The sequence below is a fragment of the Camelus bactrianus genome, chromosome 18 (genome assembly GCF_048773025.1).
Source record: "Camelus bactrianus isolate YW-2024 breed Bactrian camel chromosome 18, ASM4877302v1, whole genome shotgun sequence".
NCBI lineage: Eukaryota > Metazoa > Chordata > Mammalia > Artiodactyla > Camelidae > Camelus > Camelus bactrianus.
Genome location: NC_133556.1, coordinates 20,248,065 through 20,270,715, shown reverse-complemented (window position 1 = coordinate 20,270,715; position 22,651 = coordinate 20,248,065). Strand labels below are relative to the sequence as shown.

General features: G+C 47.8%; 1 protein-coding gene across 1 annotated transcript; it reads right to left on the bottom strand.

Moving 5' to 3' along the window:
- Window positions 1–725: 725 nt before the first annotated feature.
- On the bottom strand, window positions 726–22,636 carry GP2 (glycoprotein 2). The gene is made up of 11 exons (XM_074346256.1): window positions 18,419–22,636; window positions 17,132–17,242; window positions 14,483–14,923; window positions 13,235–13,645; window positions 11,892–12,109; window positions 11,252–11,400; window positions 9,825–10,070; window positions 8,742–8,904; window positions 7,698–7,782; window positions 6,237–6,269; window positions 726–2,965 (listed from the first exon to the last, which is right to left on the bottom strand). The coding sequence occupies exons 2-11, from the start codon at window positions 17,205–17,207 to the stop codon at window positions 2,907–2,909; spliced, it is 1,881 nt and encodes a 626-aa protein (XP_074202357.1). The 5' UTR covers window positions 17,208–17,242; window positions 18,419–22,636; the 3' UTR covers window positions 726–2,906.
- Window positions 22,637–22,651: the final 15 nt, after the last annotated feature.

Here is a 22,651-nt window from a genome sequence, read left to right as displayed (position 1 = left end):
CACGTGTGAGGGCCTCTGTGTAGGCAAATGTGTATGTCTGTCCACATATGAGCGTCAGTGTGTATGTATATGTTCCCATGTCTGTATGCAGGGGGATGCATGTATATAAGGTGGTACACGTGTGCATATATGAGTGCCTCTGTGTGTGTGTGTGCTTTGTGTATAACGAGGCAATATACAGTGTCTAGTTATGACACATGCTCCAAATTCAAGCCCTGAAAACAGCATTTAAAAGCGATAAACCCTTGGATGAGTAATTCTTTAAGCTTTGATTTACCCATCTCTAAACTGGGGATAAAAAAAAGTACATACACCTTGAGTATCTAATATGAACACAGAATGATAGTGTCCACCATGCACCTAGCATGATGCCTGATGCAGAGGACATGTTAAAATGTTGGCTGTTACCAAGTTATTCATGGCAATAAATACATAAGAGACTGGGCTGGAGGACCCAGGGAAGGATCTGTGTGTGTGACATGTATCTTTGGGCAGGTGAAGTTGAAATGTGTATCTGTTGGCATGTGTACGTTGGCATGGGTGTGGGCCCTGCGTCTGAGGGTCAGCGGGTGTGTGTGTGTGAGAGTGTATGTTTGTGCTCCACCAGATTGTGCAGGGACTGTGTTTCATTCATTATTTTACCCAGGATCTTGGACCTGGAACATGACAGTTGCTCAGCAGATCAGTGTTGATCGAATGAACAAAGTAGACTAAGTATTCAGAGATTGTTATTTGCGTAACATGCCCATTTATAGAAAACAAAAAGCTGTGACTAGCTAGATGATAGACATATAGGTAGGCAGGCAGATGGAGAGGGAGAGAGAAAATAGGAGATAAATGAATAGATGGATAGAAGGATAGATAGATAGCGGGCAGACAGACAGACAGACAGATGGGGTTGGGTCTAGTTAAGTAGAATCCCACAAACTTTACACTGGAAGAGATATTAGAGGTCAGATGTCCCAGAGCATCCCAAACCTTTGCCCTTGGCAACCCTGTGGGTTGTTATGGAGTTTCTTTGAGGGCCTGAGGAGGGAAGCACAGAATGAAAGAGGTAAGCCCCTCACTTGACATTGACAAGAGTCTGTTTGCTTTTAATCTCTCTGTATATTGGATGTTCACATAGACTTGTATTTAGAGAAAGGGGTCCACTCTGCATGTTGTGAATCTTGCTCTAGCCCAGCCCCTCTATTCTACAGAAGGGAGAAGATGAGCCTCAGAGAGCAGAAAAGGTGAGGACCTGCCTCCTGACCTCCTTTCAGATCCATGCCTCACATATCACCTCCCTTGGAAGACAGTGGTTATGAGTCCTCTAACTTACTGGGAAACAGGACACGATTCCTCCCAGGAAACTCTCTTTAAAGTAGCCGTTATCATAGTGGCCTTTTGGGATGTCCGTCCAAGGAACATCCTCATTTATCTGAGACCTGTCCCCTCAGGTTGGCCCCGTTGGCTATGTCGGTGCCAGGGGAGCCCATTCACCGGGCCTCAATGATTGGACCAGGGGAAGCACTCAGATCCAAGCAGGGAATTGCACAAGTCCTGTGCAGTTTGGATGTGGGATACCAAGATATCAAGACAGTCTCTGTGGTCCCTGAATTAAGAAGTGATGTGATGCTGCAATGTCCACAGTTAATTAAGGATGATGAATGAACGGGAAAAGCTAGGTTCACAGAGAGAGGGGGCAATGAAGGGACACACAAAGATAGGCAGATGTCAGTGCGGTGTGGCTTCAGGAAGAGTGACAGATGGAAGGACAGACAAACTTGATTTCTCGTGGTTTTCCTTGTGCAGCCGGTTCCTTGGTCTTTGTGCTCCTGTAACCTTATAACTAATTCCCCTTTGGCCTGAGTCCGCTGGAGTGGGTTTCTGTTTCTTGCAACCACACCATCTCTGAACAACACCGCACTTTGGAAAGTCTCCTCCTGGCAGATAAACAGGCTCTGCCTTGGGTGGCCTGGCCCAGATCCCGTCATCTTCCCTGAGGCCGGCGTGGAGGGGTCTTATGCATAGCTGTGGGGAGGGGACACACTCCATATCTGTGGCATCTTTGTGGAGTGCTTTTTGAGGATTCATAAAGGTTTCCAGAAGGGTACTTGACCCATCTCCCAGGCTCTGCTGCTATATCCTTGTGGCAGAGTCGATGCATCGTTTTATGCTGGGCCTCCCTGCTTAAGCCTTCAGAGCCAGCGCATCACTGTTTACAGCTAGAGATGTGCTCTGGGGTGACAGTATCTCTGAACCCAAATTGAGCAGTTCTTCCAGCATCCAGGTCCCAGTGGTGGGGGTTTACGTAGCTCTGGGCATGTCAGAGCGTGTCTGTGGTGTTGCAGGGGTCAGGGGAGCCATGGGTCTCCAAAAGTGGCCCCTTTACCCCGTGTCCCCATGGCAATTGTTGAGACCATGATGGAAATACATCAGAGGAAGCGAGATGAAAGCAAGCGTCAGCCTGTTCAATTCAGCAGCAGTCAGAACAGGGGGTGCTTGGGAAGGCCTTGGGAGGTACCTTTTTTACAAGCTCCTCCCCCTGCCCCTTCCCCTTCCCCTTCCCCCTGCTGACTTGGCCCCTCTTCCCTGATGTTATGAACAGGTGCTATGCTTCTGGTAAAGGCTAGAGCCACAGAAGCACCAAACAAATTTGCTTTCGAGATCCTGCTAATGAATGAGCCAGGCCAGGCCAGGCGCCAGGGGGCCCCCACCATGAGAAAAGGAGGAATACAAAGGCACTGAGAATGCTAACAAGGGAAAGCTCTTCTTTTTCCCCCAAACCTAGCCTGGCCTGGAGTTTGTTAACACCAAGACCATCTACGTTGATTGGAGAGAGATCCAGCAGAGTTGAAAAGTGACTGGAAGCCATCGTCAGAGGGAAGAACACAAGCTTCAGGGCTGGGTGCCCAGCTGAGCTCTCAGAAGAGCCCAGCCAGGAGCAGAGGGAGGAGAAGCATGGGCCAGGCCACCAGGAACCCTGGAACGGGAGAGAGATGGCTGTCAGGTGCTGGGCTTCGGAACTCAGCAGCCAAAGTGAGGCAGCCTCCTTATCTTCTGCCTTACGAGGATGACAAAGGCCGAGTAGTCTTACTATCTATTCTGGGTTACAGCCCCTGGGAGGCGGCAAAGGGGTCACATCATAGAGACAAGGATGTCTAACCACCAAACACATCATTTTCCTCTGGACACACTCACAGGTACTTTCCCCCGCCTCCTTTGCAGGTAGGTGGGACCATATGACTGAATCTGGCCAGGGGAATGTGGGTAGATACTACGTATGACACTTCTAGGTCTGGTCCTTAAACCCTCCTACGTAATTCCCCTTGCCCCCTCATCCATCATCTAGGCACCAGATGCCAAGCATCCAGAAGAGAACTTGCAGGGGATAGTGGAGTTGCCAAAAGTTACCAGAAGGTAGGAACCTGAGTCCTAATGACCACATCCTCCAGTGATTTCGTGTGAAATAAACTGTTGCGTAAAAAGCACAGAAACTTGGGGACTGTTTGTTACAGCAGCTAGCATTACTCACTCTGACTAATACTAACGAGGCAGAAAGACACAGAGGTTAAAAAGTACTACCTCAGAGGCCTGACTACTTATCTTAGAATCCCAGCTCTGCAACTAGCTGTGCAGGCCCAGGCAAGTTACTGAACCTCTCTGTGCCTGAGTTTCCCTGCATGCAAAATAGAAACATTACTAGCAGCTATTACCTCATGGGATTTTTGTAAGGCTTAAGCGAGTGAATTCATAGCAAGCATTTAGAACAGTGTCTGGCACACGGTAAACACCATATAAGTATTGGTTTTGAAAATTGGACTCTAAGATCTGGGAGGCTGGAATCATATTTCTTCTGAATATCACTGCATTCTCAGGATTAATGAAGGACAGGTGTCCTGGATGATAGCTGCCTTGACCTGGGAGAGGCTTGTGCACCCGATGCCCCCCACACAATGGGATTGTAACATCTCCCCATCCCCTAAATTTCAAAATAAACTGCTGATATCTCTAGGAGGGAGGGGAAGAAGAATACCATAATTTTCAGAAGCATATGAGTGTGCGACAGCCAGTTTATAATTATGGAACATAGGCTGATATTCAGTTAATTCTAAAACATCAGAAATGGTTGTGTGAGTCAGCAAAGAACGAAAACCACAGGCGCACTCTTGTGGTAGTCTGCTACCACATCAGATGAATTTCCTCCTTTTCCAGAAGGCTCCAGAATCCACCAACCACCAAGAAATTAGTCAATTTGGCAAACATTACTGGGTAGCCAGGCTGCTCCAGGCCCTGTGCTAACCTGAAGGACCGGAATAAATGAACGAGACTTGAGGCCCCAGCTCTGAAGCTTCCTCTAGCCTGAGCTCTAAACCCCGTCTCCGATGAGCACTGCTTTTCTGATCATTGTCTGAATATCAGCATTGAGCTTGGCTAGGACATCTTAAGCTTATTTGGAAACTTTTAGACGGTCATCTAGTTGGAGATTTGAGGATGGGTAGAACTTTTTCATGTCTGGGTTCACCAAAATACGTCATTTTGGCGGGTAGTAAAATCTTAATAACATTAATTTCCCTTTGTTCCAAAATACCTTTCTTAGATTTGTGTCTTTGTTGAACTCCAATTCATCCATCAAAACCCCATTCAGATGTTACCACCTGCTGAGAGTCTCCCCTGACTTATCTGATACAGTCAGTTACTCTTCTGTGTCCCCCATCTGCACTGTCTACTTGCTTGTGACTGATTTGCTTACACACTTATCTCATTTTTGCAATCATTGTTCATTCTGCTTACAGGCTTATTTCTCGAATATACGCACACCTGGCTCCCTTTTCTCCTTTAGTCTAAATATCACCTCTTTCGAAAATTTTTCTGATCACTTATCCATTCCAATATTCATTCTTCCTTCCTATCTTGTTCGTAGAACCATTTAGCATTGGTTGGAAACATGACGACCTAGGATACAGATTACATTTCCCAACTTCCTTTGTAGCCAGGTATAGCCATGTGACTAAGCACTGGCCAATGAGGTATAAATGAAGCTATAAGGTGTCAGCTTCCGGGAATGTTCCCTAACAGTCATCGACTTCTTCCATGTTCCCTCCATCCTGAAGCCTAGCTATGAAGGTTGGTGCTCTGGCTGCCATGTTGGGCCCTGAAGATGATGGCCACACCTTAAAGATGATAGAGGGGTGGGCTGGAAGGAGCTTGGATTCTCTTTTTTTTTTTTTTGGAGAACCCAATCCCAACTAAAATGTGTGGCATCAGTGATTCCTGCCACAAGGTGGCAAAGTAATTGCTAAAAATGTCACCAATGAGTGACATAAGAGAAAGTTCCGGGTGAGGGGGGAATTGGCCAGTGCAATGATTCAGGCCTTGTAAATACAGGAGAAATGGAATTGGTTAATTATTACTGCTTTTAGTAAGGCCCTACTGCAGAAGGATTTGAAACCGAGGCGTTTTCATTGTTAGGGCCATGTGAGAGCGCCAGGGGTCTGTCTGGGAGCTGGCTTACGAGAGGCCCTTATTTCCTGCAGTAGGAGGGTGGATACAGCGGAGGAGCAAATTTGGGCTCTGATATAGTTGCTGAGCTTAAAAGATGGTTGAACGCTCTGTCAAGGCAGCTCTGCTACGATGTCAGAGGCCAGTTGGAAAAACCTGGGGAAACATGGGATGGGAGCAACTGGATCATGATTCTTCAGCTAGCCCGCAACCTCCCTCTCTTTATAGGAGCTAGCCTTGCCCTATCCATGACAACAGCCTGGATTCCTAGAACGACCTCAGAGCGCTGCCCTACTGGCTTCGGGTTGCTTGCTTTTGGACTCCATTTATGTGCGTGAGAAATAAACCCTTGTATTATTTAAGGCGTTATTACCCGTGCTGGTAACTTTCTATCACTTAACTCTCTTCTATTTCTAAGTTATCCTGTTAACTTTTTATTGTCTACTTCCCACCTGGAACATAATCTCCATGAGAGCAGGCACCTGGCCTGTCTTGTTCACCATTGTAACTTCAGTGCCTAGAACAATGCCTGGCCCATGGCAGGTTCTCAACAAGCCCTTATCCAATGACTGGCTCTCCTGCTGCACTGTGAGTCTCTCTAGAGCCATTCTTGGGTCTGATTCATTTCAGTGTCTACAGTTCTGGGTGCAGGGCCTGGCACATTAGAATAGGCTAAATAAATATGCCCTGACTTGAAAAGAAGGAGAGTTGGGGGAGGAGGGCTGTGGGAAAGGCAGGGGGAAATGATGTACCTGCAGTGCTGGGGGCTCCGTCCACGATGGCACCTGGAGACAAGAGCAGAAGGTGAGGGTTTCCTCAGTCACGCTCCGGTGATGGTGGCACTGTGGCCATGGCTGCTCCCAGTCCTCCGGACCTGGCCATCACAGCCACTGACAGTCCACATAGTGGAAGCATCTATCATCTAGCAGGTACCTTTCTAAACATGTTTCATGCATTTGAAACTTGGTCCTCTTAAAGATTTGTGAGGAATTTTTAAAGTCTATTTTTCTATATAGTGGTTAACATTTAATAACCTTTAATGAAAAAGAATTTGAAAACGAATATGTGTATGTATTTGTATGACTGGGACATTGTGCTGTACACTAGAAATTGACACATTGTAATTGACTATACTTCAATAAAAATAATAATTAATTTAATTGAAACTTTAATTGAAAATTAAAATTAAAAAAAAAGTAAAAGAAAGATTTGTGACGAAATGTTCCTATCTCCATTTGACAGGTGAGAAGACTGAGGCTCAGCTATGTCTGCCAGTAAGTAGCAGAGCTTGGATTTGGAGCCCAGTCTGTCTGATTGCAAAGTGAAACTTCCTACCTGGCCCAGCTACCCTGTGACAACACATGAGGCTTCAAGTGGAGGTCCCAGCAAAGGCTCCCAGGACAGCCTTCTTCACGTGACAGCCTCAGTTTACTCATCTGGAGAATGGAAGTGGACATAGTGCTTATGTCCTTAAGCTGTTGTGAGCATTGCATGTAATGATGCATCTAAATGTGTTTTATAATATAGTTATATTATAAATATAATTATCACTATTACTATTATTAATGTTACTGCATCTTAATTTCTCTAGAACAAGAAAAAATGCTTTCAAATTTTTTTGGATTTCTTGACTCCTCCATTCCAGGGGGAATAAAAACCATAAAGGTACGCTAACCTGTGGGTTGGATGGAAGAAAATTTGAGAAGCAATTGGAAAGCTTCCCCTATATCATATCACAGAACACTGTAAGAGGTTTTTGAGAAACACAGTCATTCTCCAGAAGACAAAGTTGAGTTAGGACTTAGACTTCACCCCAGAGGGACTGAGTTATGGGGAGTTGGCAGGAGGAATAAGGAAAAGGACACAGGCTTTGGAATCTGACCGAGCTGGGTTCAGTGCTAACTCCAGCTGCTCATGAGTCAGACGACCTTGGATGAGTCACTTAATCTCCCTGAGCTTCAGATTCTCACCTGTAAAATGGCTTAAGTGAGTCAGCACATGCTGCGAACTTAGCCTGGTCTCTAGCTCACAGAAGGCCCAGCACTTGTGGCAAATGTAACCATCATTCCCCAAAGCTCCTCCTGGGAAAGGTGCATTCACCAATGGGGGTGCACTGAGGAGGCAGAAACTAGTTAGGCTGGTGATCCCTGGCATCCGCAGTTAATTGTCAGCACTCGGCCAGCTGGCGTTGTCACCAGGATTTGACCACTTACCTCTCCGAGTGATGGGTCCCAGATCTAGAACCTGGGCTGAGTCGATAGCCACTAATTCACTGCGGCGTTGACTTCTTGAGCAAGACTGTGGGGATGGAGAATTCTCATTATATCAGAATGGAAAGGCACGGCTCCTGGTTCCTCTCCAGACCGCTCCTGCGACAGGCAGCTCTGGCCCAAGAATGCCCCTCCCCTCCCCTCCACCATGTGATACTAACTCTGATGCTCGGTTTCTCACCGTCATGTCAAGCGAACCTGGGTTTGGATCGCCTCTCCTCTCCTTTAGCTGTCTAACTTGGAACAAATAACTACACCTCTCTACTATTATTAAATAATATCTTCCTGGTTGGGACGGTTAAAAGGAAGTATGTGTATATCACACTGGCACACAGTAAGCACTCAGTGAGTGCCAACTCTTAGCAGGCAGTACCAATCTGGGTTAAGAGCATGGACACTGTGGCCCCATCTCAGCCAGGGCATACCCTAGTTCTGACACTTTCCAGCTGTGTGGTCCTTGGACAAGGGACCTCTCTGAGCCTCAGTTTCCTCATCTGTACAATGGGTTGATAAAAGAATCTCCTTAAAGGGTTGTTGTGAGGATTAAATTAGATAAGGCATATAGCAGTTTTAGTACAGTGTTTGACACAGAGTAAGCACACAAAAAAGTCAACTATTATTAAAATTATTTAAACTATGTCTTATGCCAAAGAAACCTAGTGGTTTTCATCTGATCTCCTTCCTGAGGATGCAACAATTCTTTATGCATGGGCCTTCGGAGGCTTAAAGTCCATTCATTCACCCTTCTTTCTTCCCTCTCTTCCATCCATCCACCCATCTATCCATCTTTGCATTCCTTCATCCACCTAACTTTCTCTCCCTTTCTCCCTTCCTTCCTCCTTTTCTCTTTCTTTCCTCCTTTTCTCTTTCCTTCCCTCCCTCCCTTCTTTCAATCCATCCATGATTCCAATAAATACATATGGAGAGCCTACTAGGTACCAGGTCCTATGTCCGGCACTGAATGGTGCAGTCCAAAGAGATACTCACCGGTTCACACTGTTCTTTAAGGGAATCACAGAGAGAAACTTCACAGTGCAGGAAAACCAGGTCATAATTTCCAGCAAACATGAACATCTGAACTGAGAACCGGCTTTCTGAAGACACCCCATTCTCCTCCACGTTGATCGTGGCATCATATTGATTTGGGCAGCTGGGGGTGGGGCGACAAGGGCAGGAGTCTAAATTCTAGAATAACTCAGGGGGCCTGAGGCCCTTGGCTACGTCTTTAATCTGCATCCAGTATAAAAACAGCGTTGGAGGTTTTTATCATGTTCACAGGATGCTGGGGGGTTAGCTCCCCTGCCCAGGTTTTCTCCATCCCAACAATATTGATTTTATTCCTCCAATGTTCCTCCATGATGTTACCCATAAGCCCACACGCTTTAGGTTTCCAGAAGCACAGTCCTTGGCGTGAGACGGACAGATTTCAAATAGCAACCCGACCCATTTTCTAACTAAGGGATCATGAGCATCACTTAATCTTACTGAACTACATTCGTATTATCTGTAAAGTAGAGACAGGGATAAGCACTTCCTAGACATGATGGGAGCACTTAATGAGATAATCCGTGTATTCTGCTTGGCACATAGCTAAACTCAGTGGTAAATATTAACTAGCATTATCACCACGGTTTGAATCATGCTCTGTAAATATGCATTTCCCTTTGTTTTTGCCAGTTCACTGTATGCAATATTTTGTCCTATGACACTTATGCTAGCTTTTGTGTTGATTAGTCAGTGTTAACGTGTGTGTAATAGTTTATCATTACTTAATAAATCCCCTGTTTTTGAACTATGAACCTATTGCCAAAGTTGTAAAAGATACTGAAATGACAAATAATTGGCATTTCTTTACCTTGCCCATGTATTTTTGTATTAATCCTTTAGGCTAAAATTTCAGGAATGATATTCCTGGGTCAGAAAGGTAAGGTCATGATATGTGATACCAAATTATTCTCCAAAAGAGGCAAGCCAGTTTACACAACAGCCAGGCAGGGATGAGGGGATCTTTCCCCTCCACTCCAGATCTCATTTAGGCCAAAAGATAACCCCAGATTGTCCGATACCCACCCATTTTTGATGATGAAATATCTCACGGGGTCGTTCTTGTCTCCAGTGGGCGTGGCATAGCAGTTCCTCAACACCAGGTTAAACCGGGAGGTGTCCCCTCTCACCAGGATGGCACCCACATAGAGCATGGATTCAACAGACAGCACGACTGCTGACCCTTCATAAGGAGACGTGTAGCTCTGGTCTTGGAAGAGGGCCATCCGGACAATGAACTCTCCCTCCCCATCCACACTGATGTTCAAGGAACTGAGAACAGAAGAACCACGAGTGGAAACGTCAGGTCTTGACCGGTGAGAACAAAGTCAATTGGGTCCCCCACTTGTGTAAGGTTATGAAGTCAAAGGCACAACAGTGGTTCCCAAATGAACCATTCAATCGCTCGTTTAAGTCAACATTTACTATCTTCTAGGCACTAAACTTGACAAACAGGTGAGTCTGGCTCCAGGATTTCTACCAATCCTGCCCTGCATTGGAGATTCACTCAAAGAACACCTCTGTCTTCTCACCCATGGAACAGGGATTGGGACCAGCCCTGTGGGTTCACAATTTTTAGCAGCAGATCTCTTCCCTCCACCCCATAATCTTCAGTGAAACAGCAATTGTACAATGAGATAAATATATTGGTTTCATTTTTTATGAACCTTGGGCCCCGACACAATGCAGTCTGAAAACTAGAAATTGAACTAGAAAATGTCTAATCCTTATCCTGCCATTCTGTGAGCCCAGGAGGCAGTAAGGGATGGGAGGGGCATCCTGGGTTTCTGATACTCCCAGAAAGTCCCCTGGCAAGAACGCTGAGGAATTTATTCAACAGGGCTGCATTCTAGGCACAGTGATACTGCAGTGAACTAAACAGATTAAAGCCCCGTGCCCAAGTGGAATTCCACCCAAATTGCTACTTGGTTCGTTTTTCTGGTGAATTAGGGGTGCTGTTTATCCAATCAAAACTGATGGGGCTTAAGTCCCAGATCTGCAGGGACGTGGGCTTTCCTGCCCTCACCTTTCCTCCCCAAACAAGATTAGCTGAGGGACCTCGCTCCCTGTTCCCACAGCACCCCGTGCTTCTCCTACACTGCATTCATCTCACTTGCAAATAATTATTGACATAATTAGTTGTTTAGTGCCTTTCTTCCTCAAGATAAATGAAATTGTCGTGCATTTCTGTTCCCTAGCACATTTAATTAACACTGTTTCATGTTGCTGCATTGCTTCCTAGTAATAATGTTTAACATCCACAAAATATTCTATGCCTGCCTTGTTCACGTTGTACATCCTAATACCTTATCAACAAATGTTTGTGGAATGAGCAAGCGAATGAACGGAAACTCCTGAAGGAGGTGGGTAGCATCCTGCGAAGGTGATAAGATGTGGGTGAAGTGTGACTGAGGTCAGGGTTATGGGCCAAAGGGTGGGGGTCAGTGCCGTACCTTACAATGGGCTTCAGGGCAGTTTGGAGGCTGACTTTCATGTCCAGCGGGTAGGCACACTGGAAGCTGATGCTCAGGATGGTGTCTCTGATGATGAAATCGTTGACCAGGGAGAGGGTGTTTTTGTAGATGGCGTGGGTTTGGTTTCTCTTTGGCATAAAAAGAGGACCACATGTAGGTTTACGTGGATGCGGGAACAGGTGTATCTGGAACTCAGGTCTGAGTGCCTCCAGAGTGGAAGCTCTTAATCACTTGGAACCTTGCCCCCTGATCCCAATGAGAAAATAAGCCTCCTCCCCCAGTGGCACTGACACTTCATGGGAAGGAGAGCGAGGACCCCAGATCAAAAACTAGGACGGTAAATTGTTAACCCTTGGGAAGAGTCAGGAACCTCCACGCTTGCTCCTCTATGAACCCCTCCCACATCATCCCTCAGCAAAATAATCATAATCATGGCTTACATTTACCGAGCTCAAGCATCAGACGGCGTCTATGCCCTTTACACGGATAAAGACATGTGATCTCACATACCCCTTGAGGCCCATGGAGGCTAAGTGACTCGCCCGACGTCTCACAGCTACTGGCGTAGCACAACAGCCCAACTCCCAGAATCTGGCAGCAGGGGGTAAGCACTGCTCACCTCCAGAACGTTTCCGCAGGCCCCAGCCTGGGTGGGGCTGGTCACGGATATCCAGTTCCTCTCCTCTCTCTGCATGGTGCTGCTGCAGTTCGAGGTCTGATCCTGCAGGTAGGCACTGACCTCATCCTCAAACCCCAGGCCTCCCAGCACACACTTGTCCAGTGACACCTTCATCTCGCTGGCCCCACAGTCCAGCTGAGGCTGCAAACTGTAGACATCTGGAAAGTTGAGGGGAAGGCAACTGGAGTGGACAGGGGTCTGGAAGCCCTTTGGAAGAGCCACCAAGCCCACTGGGAGGCTAGGAGATTAGCAGGGGCCTGGGGCCCATGTGGGATTCACACCCAGGCTTGCAAAGGGCAAGGTGAGCAAGGACGGTCTGGTCCACGATTTCCAAGCATGCTGTGTGTAGGCTGGGTGAAGGCTTTGTGTCTGGTTCTTGTTGGGGCCCAGAGCAGACCACCCCAAAACATGCCTAATGGCATATTGATTATTTTGAGTTAAAGTTACTTAAGAAATGGCTAATGCAGCACCTCGACCCTCCTCTCTGTCTGCTTGAAAGCGGGAAATCCATCTCCCATATGAAAGGCACACTCCGTGCATCCGGAGGTGGAAGCACACCCTTGTCGCCAGAGACAGGGGACTCGGGCTCCTTCTTGTCCCTCTGAGCAGGAAAGCACACTTGAGCCGAAAGCAAGAGTCAGAGGCCCTTGTTCGAGTCCAAGAGGGAAGGAGGTGATCTCCATGGGATGCTCGTCTGTGGCACTCCTACCCACGGGACATCTGCCTGTGCTTGCTTACCTCCTGCGATGAGAACATCATCTTCAGAGCTTGCCCATGTGGGCTGCTCTGAATGAATTCTCATAAAAGCCCCGTATGGTAGGTATTTTTAATTTTTAATCTCATCCCCATTTTACAGATGAGGACATTCAGGCTCAGAGAGGGGAGATAGCTTGTCCCAGGCCCCAGAGCTACTACCTAGCAGATCCAGGACAGGCACAGGACCCTTCCCCTGTCCGTCACATGCAGAGCCCACAGATGTTTGATCGCAACTTCCACACTTGCCGAGTTCTCATCCTCGGTATCTTTGTCCCTTGTGGGTCAAGACCACTCATTCCAAGGCCGCTTCCTGAGGCCATGGTCCAGCAGCTGACCTGAGAAATTTGTTCCATCCCTGCCCTCAATCCTTGCAAACCCACTGGCTTCTAGCACTCACATTCCCTGACCTCAGTTCCGTCCCCACTGACTCTCATCCACACCTTGTCCCGACCCTATGAAGCTCCCTCCATCATGCCCTGACCACTTAGGTCAGCCCCCACCATCCCTGCCCCTGCCCAGCCGCTCACCAGAAATGTTGAGGTCCTTTCTGCAGAAGCAGTCCCAGGTGTCCTCGACAAGAAGGCACTCCTCCTCGGGGCGGCAGGTCCTATCACACGGGGGCGTGGGCGAGGGCGTGGGCGGGGGCGGGGGCGTGGTCGTGGGCGGGGGCGGGGGCGTGGTCGTGGGTGCGGGCGTGGTCGTGGGTGAGGCCGTGGTCGTGGGTGCGGGCGTGGTCGTGGGTGAGGCCGTGGTCGTGGATAAGGGCGTGGTCGTGGGCGGGGGCGTGGTCGTGGTTGTGGGAGAGGGCGTGGGCGTGGTCGTGGGAGAGGGCGTGGGCGCGGGCGTGGTCGTGGGAGTGGGCGAGGGCGTGGGAGTGGGCGAGGGCGTGGTCGTGGGCGAGGGCGTGGTCGTTGTCGTGGTGGAGCCAGAGGCAGGATCTGGGGTGAGGCGTGGAGGAAGAGGATAAGGATGCAGAGCACGGCAGGCCGGAGGCCTTCAAAGCCAACCTTGTCATTCTACGGGACACAGAAGTCTTGCCTGAGGTAGTGCCGTACTTGGTGGAAGAGTCAAGCCCCAAACTCGAATTTCATGAATCCCAGTCTAGCGAGGTGAGAACCCCAGAGCAACCATCTTAGTGCTTATTACAAGGCAGATGCTGTTTCCAGTACTTTACACGCATCACCTCATTCAGTTCCCATGGCAACCGCATGAGGTAGAGTCTCTTAGTGGTTAAGCATCTGGTTCGTGATACTGGGGTGCTAGATTCACATCTGGATCCACCACTTTCCAAATCTGGGATATTGGGGAACTGCTTAATCTCTCTGTCCCCCAGGCCTCTCCTCTAGACTAATTATATAGTGTGTATCTTCTGAAGTTGGTGAACAAATTAAATGAGTTAAAGGTTTAAAGTGCTTAGAGCTGGGACATGAATGCATTATCCATTGTCCATGTTTTCAGGTCAGAAAACCAAAGCTAAGAGAGTTAAATTAAACTGCTCATTTGAAATCGAAATCTAAGTGAGTCCGAGTTCTTAATCTTGTGCTACGCACAGGGATAGATCTATCAGGAGATTTCACCTTTGAGTCCGAATTTCTGGCTTGACTTGAAATACTGGCAGCCCCGTGGGCAATATTCCCACTGGGCAGTAATTGGCTGGAGCTGAGCTGAAGCGGCTCTGCTTAGTCTCCCCCGACCCCCGCCACTCACTCCACTGACCCCTGGAACCTTCGCTGGGTGGCCCCGCCGCTGCCTCCAGGTAGGTCTCTGCCACTCACCTGTGCAGTATCCCAGATTACAATAGGGGGTGCCCTCCAACCGGTACACGTGGTACTCGCCCGGGCAGGCCTTCACCAGCACGTTAGTCTTCCAGAGGCAGCAGTTGCCGCTCCAGTGGGCACAGGCTGTGCGGTTGACGATGCCCTCCCCCAGGGTGGGGTGGGTGCCTTTCAGCCACATGGGAGCAGCCGTATGGCACCGGAACACAGGGACGCAGTCCTCCGGCATCCTCACTCCTCCTTCGCCCACAAAGCGGTACCAGCCGTGCTTGTCCATGTCACAGCCCTGCTCTTCCTCCGTGTTCTCCTTGCTTCGGAAAGGTTCGTCCAGGAGGGTGTAATTCTGGCAAGGGTCAAAACAGAGCTGGGTCTCTGAGGGGCCCAGGGCTCCACATTCCAAGTCCTGCTCATAGGAACGGGCGTTGGTGGGGTTTCCGGAACCTGGAGAGGAACGGTATGCTTGGGTTTACGGAGGAACCCCAGAACCTGCAGGATTTTTATCCTCCTACACGTCTGTCTGGGAAGTACTCGGTCCTAATGAGGACCAGAGGCACGCTATCCACTCTGTGTTAATTAAACATCAGCCTTCATCACCTTAGGGTCAGAATAATAATGAGGCCTTTGTGTGGAAATTTACAGGCACTGAGAACATCAGGGTCCCGACCCTGCACGATCTCAGGGGGCGTCATTCACGCTGAGCTTGGCAGGGGAGGCGGTGGGGGGGGGGGAGGGTGCTGCCCTGGAGTTGTGCAGTGCTCCCCTGTGCAAACATACACTGCGGTCGTGCCTGACCAATATTTGTTTTTCTCATTATAAATGTAACATAGCCTCAGAGGTCGTTCAAATGAATAAAGTAGAAACAAAAGTTGTCATTTCTGCATACCATAAATTTGTTGTACAGTCTTCAGACCCTTTCTATGCATTTGCTTAAATACTTTAAAAAAAATAAAAGTGGGTTTAATGCTATACAGTTTTTTTTCACTTGCATTTTTTTTTTTTACTTAACATATCTTAAACATTTTTCCATTATCAGTAGATGAAGATCCAACACAAGATTTCTCAGCCTTGGCACTACTGAAGTTTGGGCTGGATAATTCTGTGTTAGGGGGCTGCCTTATACACTATAGGATGCCCAACAGTTTCCTTAGGCTCTTACTAGATGCCAGTACTACCCTCCTCCCAAAGGGGTCGCCAGACATTGCCAATTGTCCCCTGAAAGCAAAATCACCCTTAAATAGAGCACCAGTCTAATAGGACCATTTCTGATTTCTGATCTCATGGCTTTTGACAGAATCAGGGACTGCGATGTGTGAGGAGGCAGAGAAGTAAAGCGGGGGTGGGGGAGTGGGAGCAGAGGAAACCACAGGCTGGTCAGTCTGGGTTAAACCCAGCTCTGCACCTGCTGACTGGGTGACCTTGGTGGATGGTTCAACTCCCCTGAGACTCAATTGCAAAACAACACCTGCAAGCTAGTGACTCCCAAACGTTTTCCATTCTCATGGTGCAGGTCATGATGTTTGCACACCTGTGTCCACCTGTCCTGTTATTTATTTCATGGTTCTTTCAATGGTTTTCTTTATAAATTCATTGCACCCTAAGGAATGCTATCTCTGATACCATAGGTATGATGTGCTAGTTATATTTTTAATACCCACTGAAAAAAAGTATATAGCTATCAAAATCTTCTTTAAGTTTGCAACTCACTCCCATAGTCATCTTGGGATACACATACCCCTAAAGTTTTAAAGAATTGTGAGAAGATTAAATGAGATACTAGGTAAAAAATGCCAATCACAGTCCCTGGGTCCTAGGAGTTCAAGCTAGTTCCCTTCTCTAGTTCTGGTGTGCTGAATAGTGTGAGTGCCTGAATGATGAATTAAGTGCAAGTACCAGGATCACATCATATTTCCTTTTCTTCTTTTTTTTGGATGCATAAGCCATTTAATAGGTGCGCATGTCCCCAGCAGGGATGCACCGATTGCTAGGCTTCTGTCCGCCCTCATAAAGCTGGGATCACGTTAGAGGGACTTTTTAGAAACAGAGATTTTTCAGGCCTTACTTATGTACATGCTTGTTTTAAGGCAAGAAATCACCGCCCTTGTTACTCTTGGATTAGTTCCAAGGGAGGCCATGAGCTGAGTCCCTCCAGCCCCCCTCCACAGGGGACATGGACAGAAATTTTCACCCTAGTGTTGAGCCTGAGAATCTTTCCTACAAGCATCTAAGATGCCCAGCCCATGGATCTCTGAAAGGACCACAGAGAGAGGTCACGAAATCTAGTCCTTTCGTTTTACAGATGAGCAACTTATTTGGAGGAAGGAGAGGCGCTTGCCAAAACAAGGCACAGAGTGACTGGGCAATTCGCGTCCTCGTGAATCCGGGCTCTGATCTCCCCCTGTATCTGGTCATGAGAGGTTGTGTTAACTGGCTCCCACTGTCCTCCAAGGGAGCATTTCTCATCTGGCTCTTTGAGACACTGTGACTGGATTCCAGTTTCTCTCCTCTTGCTTCCTTTGACTTCTGGCTTCTAAATCTTCACTGTAGTCATGCCCCTGTCTCCCCACTGACCCTGAATCACCTTCTCTGCACTTCCCTGCTCACTCTCCAGCTATTGCGGGGCATCTGAGATCAGGTGAGCAGAGCACTTACCTCGCTGCTCTGTAGAAGCCAGAGTCAGAATGCAGGAGGCCAAAGCCAGCCACAGGACGTGAGCCATCCTTTCCATGAGCTTCGTGGGTCACTCAGCAGCCTGCAGACCCTCTATGCAGTGGGGCGAAGGGAAAGACCCAGATATGATCAGCACCATAACTCGTACTAAGCCCTTGCATATGTTAGCTCATTGAAGGCTCCGAAATACCCTCCAGGGAAGGTATTATTATTGTCCCCATTTTACTGATGAAGAAGCTGAGACTCAGAGGCGACTAAACCCAGAGGTATCTCCTCAGCCCCTCCTGTGTGCAAGCCCTGGGCTGCGAGTGAAAGAGCTTGTTCAGGCCCATGTTCTCAGAAACGCACCGATGGCTTCCTTCCTTCCTTCCTTCGTGTTGCTTTAAAGCAGGCACGACTTGTGGAAAGCAGTGGCAAACAGGAGGAGGAGACTTGCCAAAGGGATGAGATTGACAGCAAGAAAACAAAAAAACAAGCAAGCTTAGAGCCAGCCAGGACTGCAGAGTGTCCTAGAAGGTCTCGGGTCAGTTCCTACTCAGGTCAAGGTAGAGACTGTTGGAGATTGGGTGGAGGGGAGGGTTATGGTCTATGAATACCTGCAGACAAAAGGAACAGCTTCCCTTTCTGAGTTCAGTGCATCTGACACTGGGCAGCTCTTAGCCCAGAAGTGTCCTCTGTGTGTGTAGATTTCCGGGAGGGTGAGGCCACGTCAGACTGAGCCCATCGCTTGCTCCCAGCACAGTGTCTGACACACAAGAGGTGCTCAATAACAGGCTGAGGGATGAGTGAATAATAAATGGGGAGGGGGGCAGGTGGAAACAAAGAGCTGTGAAGAGCCTGCCAACACTCCAACAAATAACACTTCCTTTTCTGGGAAGCTCTTTTCTCAAATGGGAAAACCTTTGGATAACTTCTCACAGCCTCTGGAAGACTTCAGTTGGAGGGAGAGGTCTGTTACATGTTAGGACAGAGCACCCAGGACCGGTAATTCTGAGAGATGAGATCCCCAGTAGAGACCTGTCGTCCTGGTGGGGTGTCCAGAGTCAAGGGTGAGGGGGCATCTTTAGACCTGGAGCAGCCAGCAGGGGGCTGGAGTCATGACTGACCTGAACACGGAGTGATATCTGGAGCCCTTGACAAGAACCAGGGTACTTGCTGGGTTCTGAGAGCTTCCAGACTCAAACATCCCTAGCAAATCCTGTGGGCCAAGAGTCGGGGGAGGCCCCCAGGGTCAGGAGAGAGCCTACTGGGGGTTGAAGCAGGACTTACCTTGGGGCGAGAACGCAGAGCATTCCTCCTGCTCTGGCTGTGGGAATGCCATTCTTTTATGGCAGTTTCCCACCCATGTGGCTCTCCACGATTGGTGCAGAGGGATGACCGGAGCGAACCTCCCAGGCAGGCGCCAGACTGGTTGGGCGCAGGTCAGATAAATGATTTAGCACAAATAATGGTGAAAGAAGGCCCCTCGGCCACCACCACCCACAATGTAAACCCTTCGAGCAGTCTCTCCTTCATGAAACAGTTCTCTGTAAACAATAGCGTTATGTCCTGAATGCCGCACACGCTGGACACTGCTGAGTGCTTTGCACCCATTACTTCTCACATTTCATCCTCACAATCAACCAGATTGTGGTGCCATATGGTTGGTGCCATATTTACTACCAGAAATCAAACACTGATCCAAAGGAAGCTTAATATACAAAGGGAAGTGGAGAGAAATCAAACAGACACTTGTTTGCACAATGGATTTCCGATTATACCCTGTGTTCCTAGCTAATCACCTTAGCGCACTTCTGCTTCCATCTGGATGCCACTCAGCTAGAAGCCAGTTAGAGCAAGGGAATAAGTAAGGAAGGGGAAATGGGTGCTTCTCATTTTTGGCCCATAGAATCCACCCAACTTCATGTAGTCAATGTGGAGGAGTCTGGGAAGGGCCATCACACTTGACCTCAGTCAACTTTGTATCTCCTTTCCCTAGAAACTTATTAAACATATCCACCTCCGTCTTCTACTTCCTCCCCAACTTCTGATAAGGTGATCTTCCCCCTTTCCTAAGTCAGTTCCTCCAGCCCTCTCTGACTTCTCCATTCTAGTCTGAGACATGTGGCTAAAACTGTCCTGCTAACGTCGCCTCTTAGGCAAGTCTACAGGGCATTTTTTCCTGGTGTCTTGTCAATGGATTTTTTTTTTTTTTCTGCTTCCTCCAGGCACTCTGCATGTCCGTGACTCCTCTGTACCAGTTTTCTTGGTTCCCTTCTGCCTATTTGGATATGCCTGCTCCATCATTGTCATCATCATCATCCTCTTCCTCCAGCTGGTAGCTCCTGTTTTTCTTGTCACTCCACGTCCTCTCCCTGGGAGGTGTCAAGTTATCTCATGGTTTCAAGCACTATCTATAGGCTGGTGAGTTCCAAATCTGTGTCTGCATCCCTGCCTCTTCCCTTGAACTTTACATCCATCCATCCATCCAAGTGCCTGATGGACCTCTCTGCTTGGGCTTATGTGCTTGAGGCACCTTGAGCTTAGCAGGTCCAAATTTGAACTAGCCAATTCCCCTAAGTCTCTCCCTCCACATTGCATAATCTGCCTTAATCAGTGGCACCACTGCTTACCTGGTCACCCAAGCTGGACACCTGGCCCCTTCCTTTCTCCCTCAGTCTCACATTTCCAGTAATCACCAATCTTTCAAGTAGTTCTTGAACCTGTCCTTTCTTCTTCATGCCTGCTTCATCAACCTTAATTCAGGCCACCATCATCTCTTAAGAGGGTGATTTTTTTTAAAACATCTTTATTGTGGTTTGGTTCCTATACAATAAACTGCACATATTTCAGATGTACAATTTGATGAATTTTGATACATGTAGTCACTCAAGAAACCACCACCACAATCAAGATAATTAACATTTCTGTCACTCCCCAAGAGATGAAATTTTCAAATTCCTAATTTATCCCTTCCCCCCCCTTTAAGCCCTGGTAACCATAAGTTTGTTCTCTATGTCTGTGAGTCCGTTTCTGTTTTGTATATAAGTTCATTGGTGTCCTTTTTTTTTTCCCAGATTCCACATATAAGGGATACCATATGGCATTTTTCTTTCCCTTTCTGGCTTACTTCACTTAGTATGACCATCTCTAGGTCCATCCATGTTGCTGCAAATGGCATTATTTTATTCTTTTTTATGGCTGAGTAGTATTCCATTGTGTATATATACCACATCTTTATCCAGTCATCTATTGATAGACATTTGGGTGGTTTCCATGTCTTGGCTATTGTAAATAGTGCTGCTGTGAACATTGGGGTGCAGGTGTCTTTTTGAACTATATTTTTCTCCAGATACATGCCCAAGAGTGGGATTGCTGGATCATATAGTAAGTCAATTTTTAGTTTTTCAGGGAACCTTAGGAGAGTGATTTTAACAGCTGCCTTTTTTTCATTCTTGTCTCCTTTGATTCGTTATCTCCCTGCAGCCAGATGCCACAGTATCACGGCTCAGCGTGATGCTCCCCCTGCCTCCACAACTCCAGGCTTCCTGGGATCTGACCCTTGTTCACTGCTCCTACATCATCTATGGCTTCTCCCCACATACTATGCTGCAGCCTAACTGTGGGTCTCTGAGCTTTTCCCTCCTCCACACCTTTCCAGACACTATTCCCTCTGCCTGGATCACTCTGTCTCCAAGCTTCTACTTCTTATTTACAGTCCCCTACTTCCAGGAAGTCTTTCCTAAACTCCACAGGCTTGCTGCTACTGCTCTTCTGTGCTCCTATGCCTCTCTGAGCTGATTACAATCACATTCAGTTACCCACTGGTGTATCTGTCATCTTCCAAATGCTCTAAGATCTTTGTGGTCAGGGATCCTGTCTTTGCAGTTCTAATCAGCACCTAGTAGGACTTGTTGAGTAAACAAATGGACAGAGTCACAATAATGTATGCTCCAGACCCTCTCCTGTGAGTAATGCCTCAAACTTACGGTGTCCAAGTCAGTGAAAGCTTGGCGGAAAGATGCAAGGCTCTACCTCAGGGCCTTTGCACTTGCTGTTCCCACTGCCTGCAATGTTCTTCCTCAGATATCTCCCTGATTCATTTTCTGACTTCTCCCAGCTTCTGCTTATCAGAGAGACCTTCCCCAAGCATCCTAAAATAACACCCTCATCACCCTATCACCCTTGTTCTTCTCCCAAAGTGCTTACTACCACCTGATGTATCACACACCTATTGTTTAAATGTATCCCCCTTTTAAACATAAGCTCCTTACCAGCAAGGGCTCTATTTTGATCACTGGCAGTTGCCATGCTGCCAATAAAAGTGCCTGGCCTTGAATTTATGCTCAAAATATGCATTGAATATGAATTGAATAATTAACTGATAGAAAACAAGAAAAAAAAAAGAAAAAAGAAAGGAAAGAAAAAGAAAAGGAACAGAGAGACAAAAGGATACATTCTGATGTGCTTCTGCCCCCTGGCTTTTGCCTTTGGCCCTTGTTTTTATTTCTTTTCATGTCCTATTGTACCTGAGTCAGAGTATAGATGATTCTGTGCATGTCCAGCCAGGCCCAGCTGACCATGTATGTCCTCCCACATAAAGCTCATATGCAAAGGCGGCAGGCATGGGGATTCAGTGTGTGTCTGCATGTGATATGAGGCCTCTTAACTCAAGATAAGCAGTCCCCACAGCTCCCTGTTTGCTGATACACACATGTGGTTTTTCCCTGGGATCAGAGGCTCTAATAATGTGACAGGGCCTTGGTCTTTCCTGGAAAGCCACAGCTGGGCTCCAGGGGAGCAGCTGGCATCAGGACGGACGTTTCCCATTGGCATCAGCTTCCATTGGTCTCCTTGTTGAAGAAGCCTGGAGAGCCTTGGGATATCTGGGTCTCCCGGGCACACCAGCCTCTGCTTGTGCCTCCAAGGAGCCTCCTGGAGGCTCCCCTTGCAATTATCTCCTCTCAATGGGGTTAATGGTCTGCTTTCTACTTCTGCTAACAAGGCTCTGTAAACAGATCCACATCCTCTGCATTGGGAGGGAGAAGTGCAAAGGATGGAGGGGTCCCTGGGACATGCCAGGTACATCACCTCCAAGGACTGTGATTCCTGAAGGCAGGGCCCATGTCTGTCTTATTCACATTGGTCTTTTCCTGGCACCCAGCTTGGTGCCTGGCTCCTACTGGGTTCTCAAATAAATGTTCTAGAAAACTGGATGAACCTTGTGAGGGTATCACTGTTATCCCCATGGTACAGAAGCATCAGGCCCCCGGTACATCCACCACTTCTGCAATGCCCGACACACTGATAATTACATGTTCAAGTTCTTTTTCCCCTGACAGACCTTAAGATTCGGGAGGGCAGGGATCGTTCACTGCTGCATCCCCAGCAGTGCTTGGCACATAGTAGGTGCTCAGCAAATACTTCTTAACTGACGGACTGATTGTGGAGATGGATGAAGCTCAGAGACACTATGTATTTTATTTAAAGTCACAGAACCAGAGTTGAACCCAGTTTCTGTGA

Bases quoted from the DNA above. Each gene is read 5' to 3' on its own strand.
- GP2 (XM_074346256.1), bottom strand. From the start codon at position 17,207: ATGGAAAGGATGGCTCACGTCCTGTGGCTGGCTTTGGCCTCCTGCATT. The intron at 14,924-17,131 runs GTAAGTGCTCTG...GTTCCTCTCCAG, and splicing joins GGCTTCTACAGAGCAGCGAG to GTTCCGGAAACCCCACCAAC. The intron at 2,966-6,236 runs GTACATCATTTC...CTCCCGTTCCAG, and splicing joins CGGAGCCCCCAGCACTGCAG to GGTTCCTGGTGGCCTGGCCC.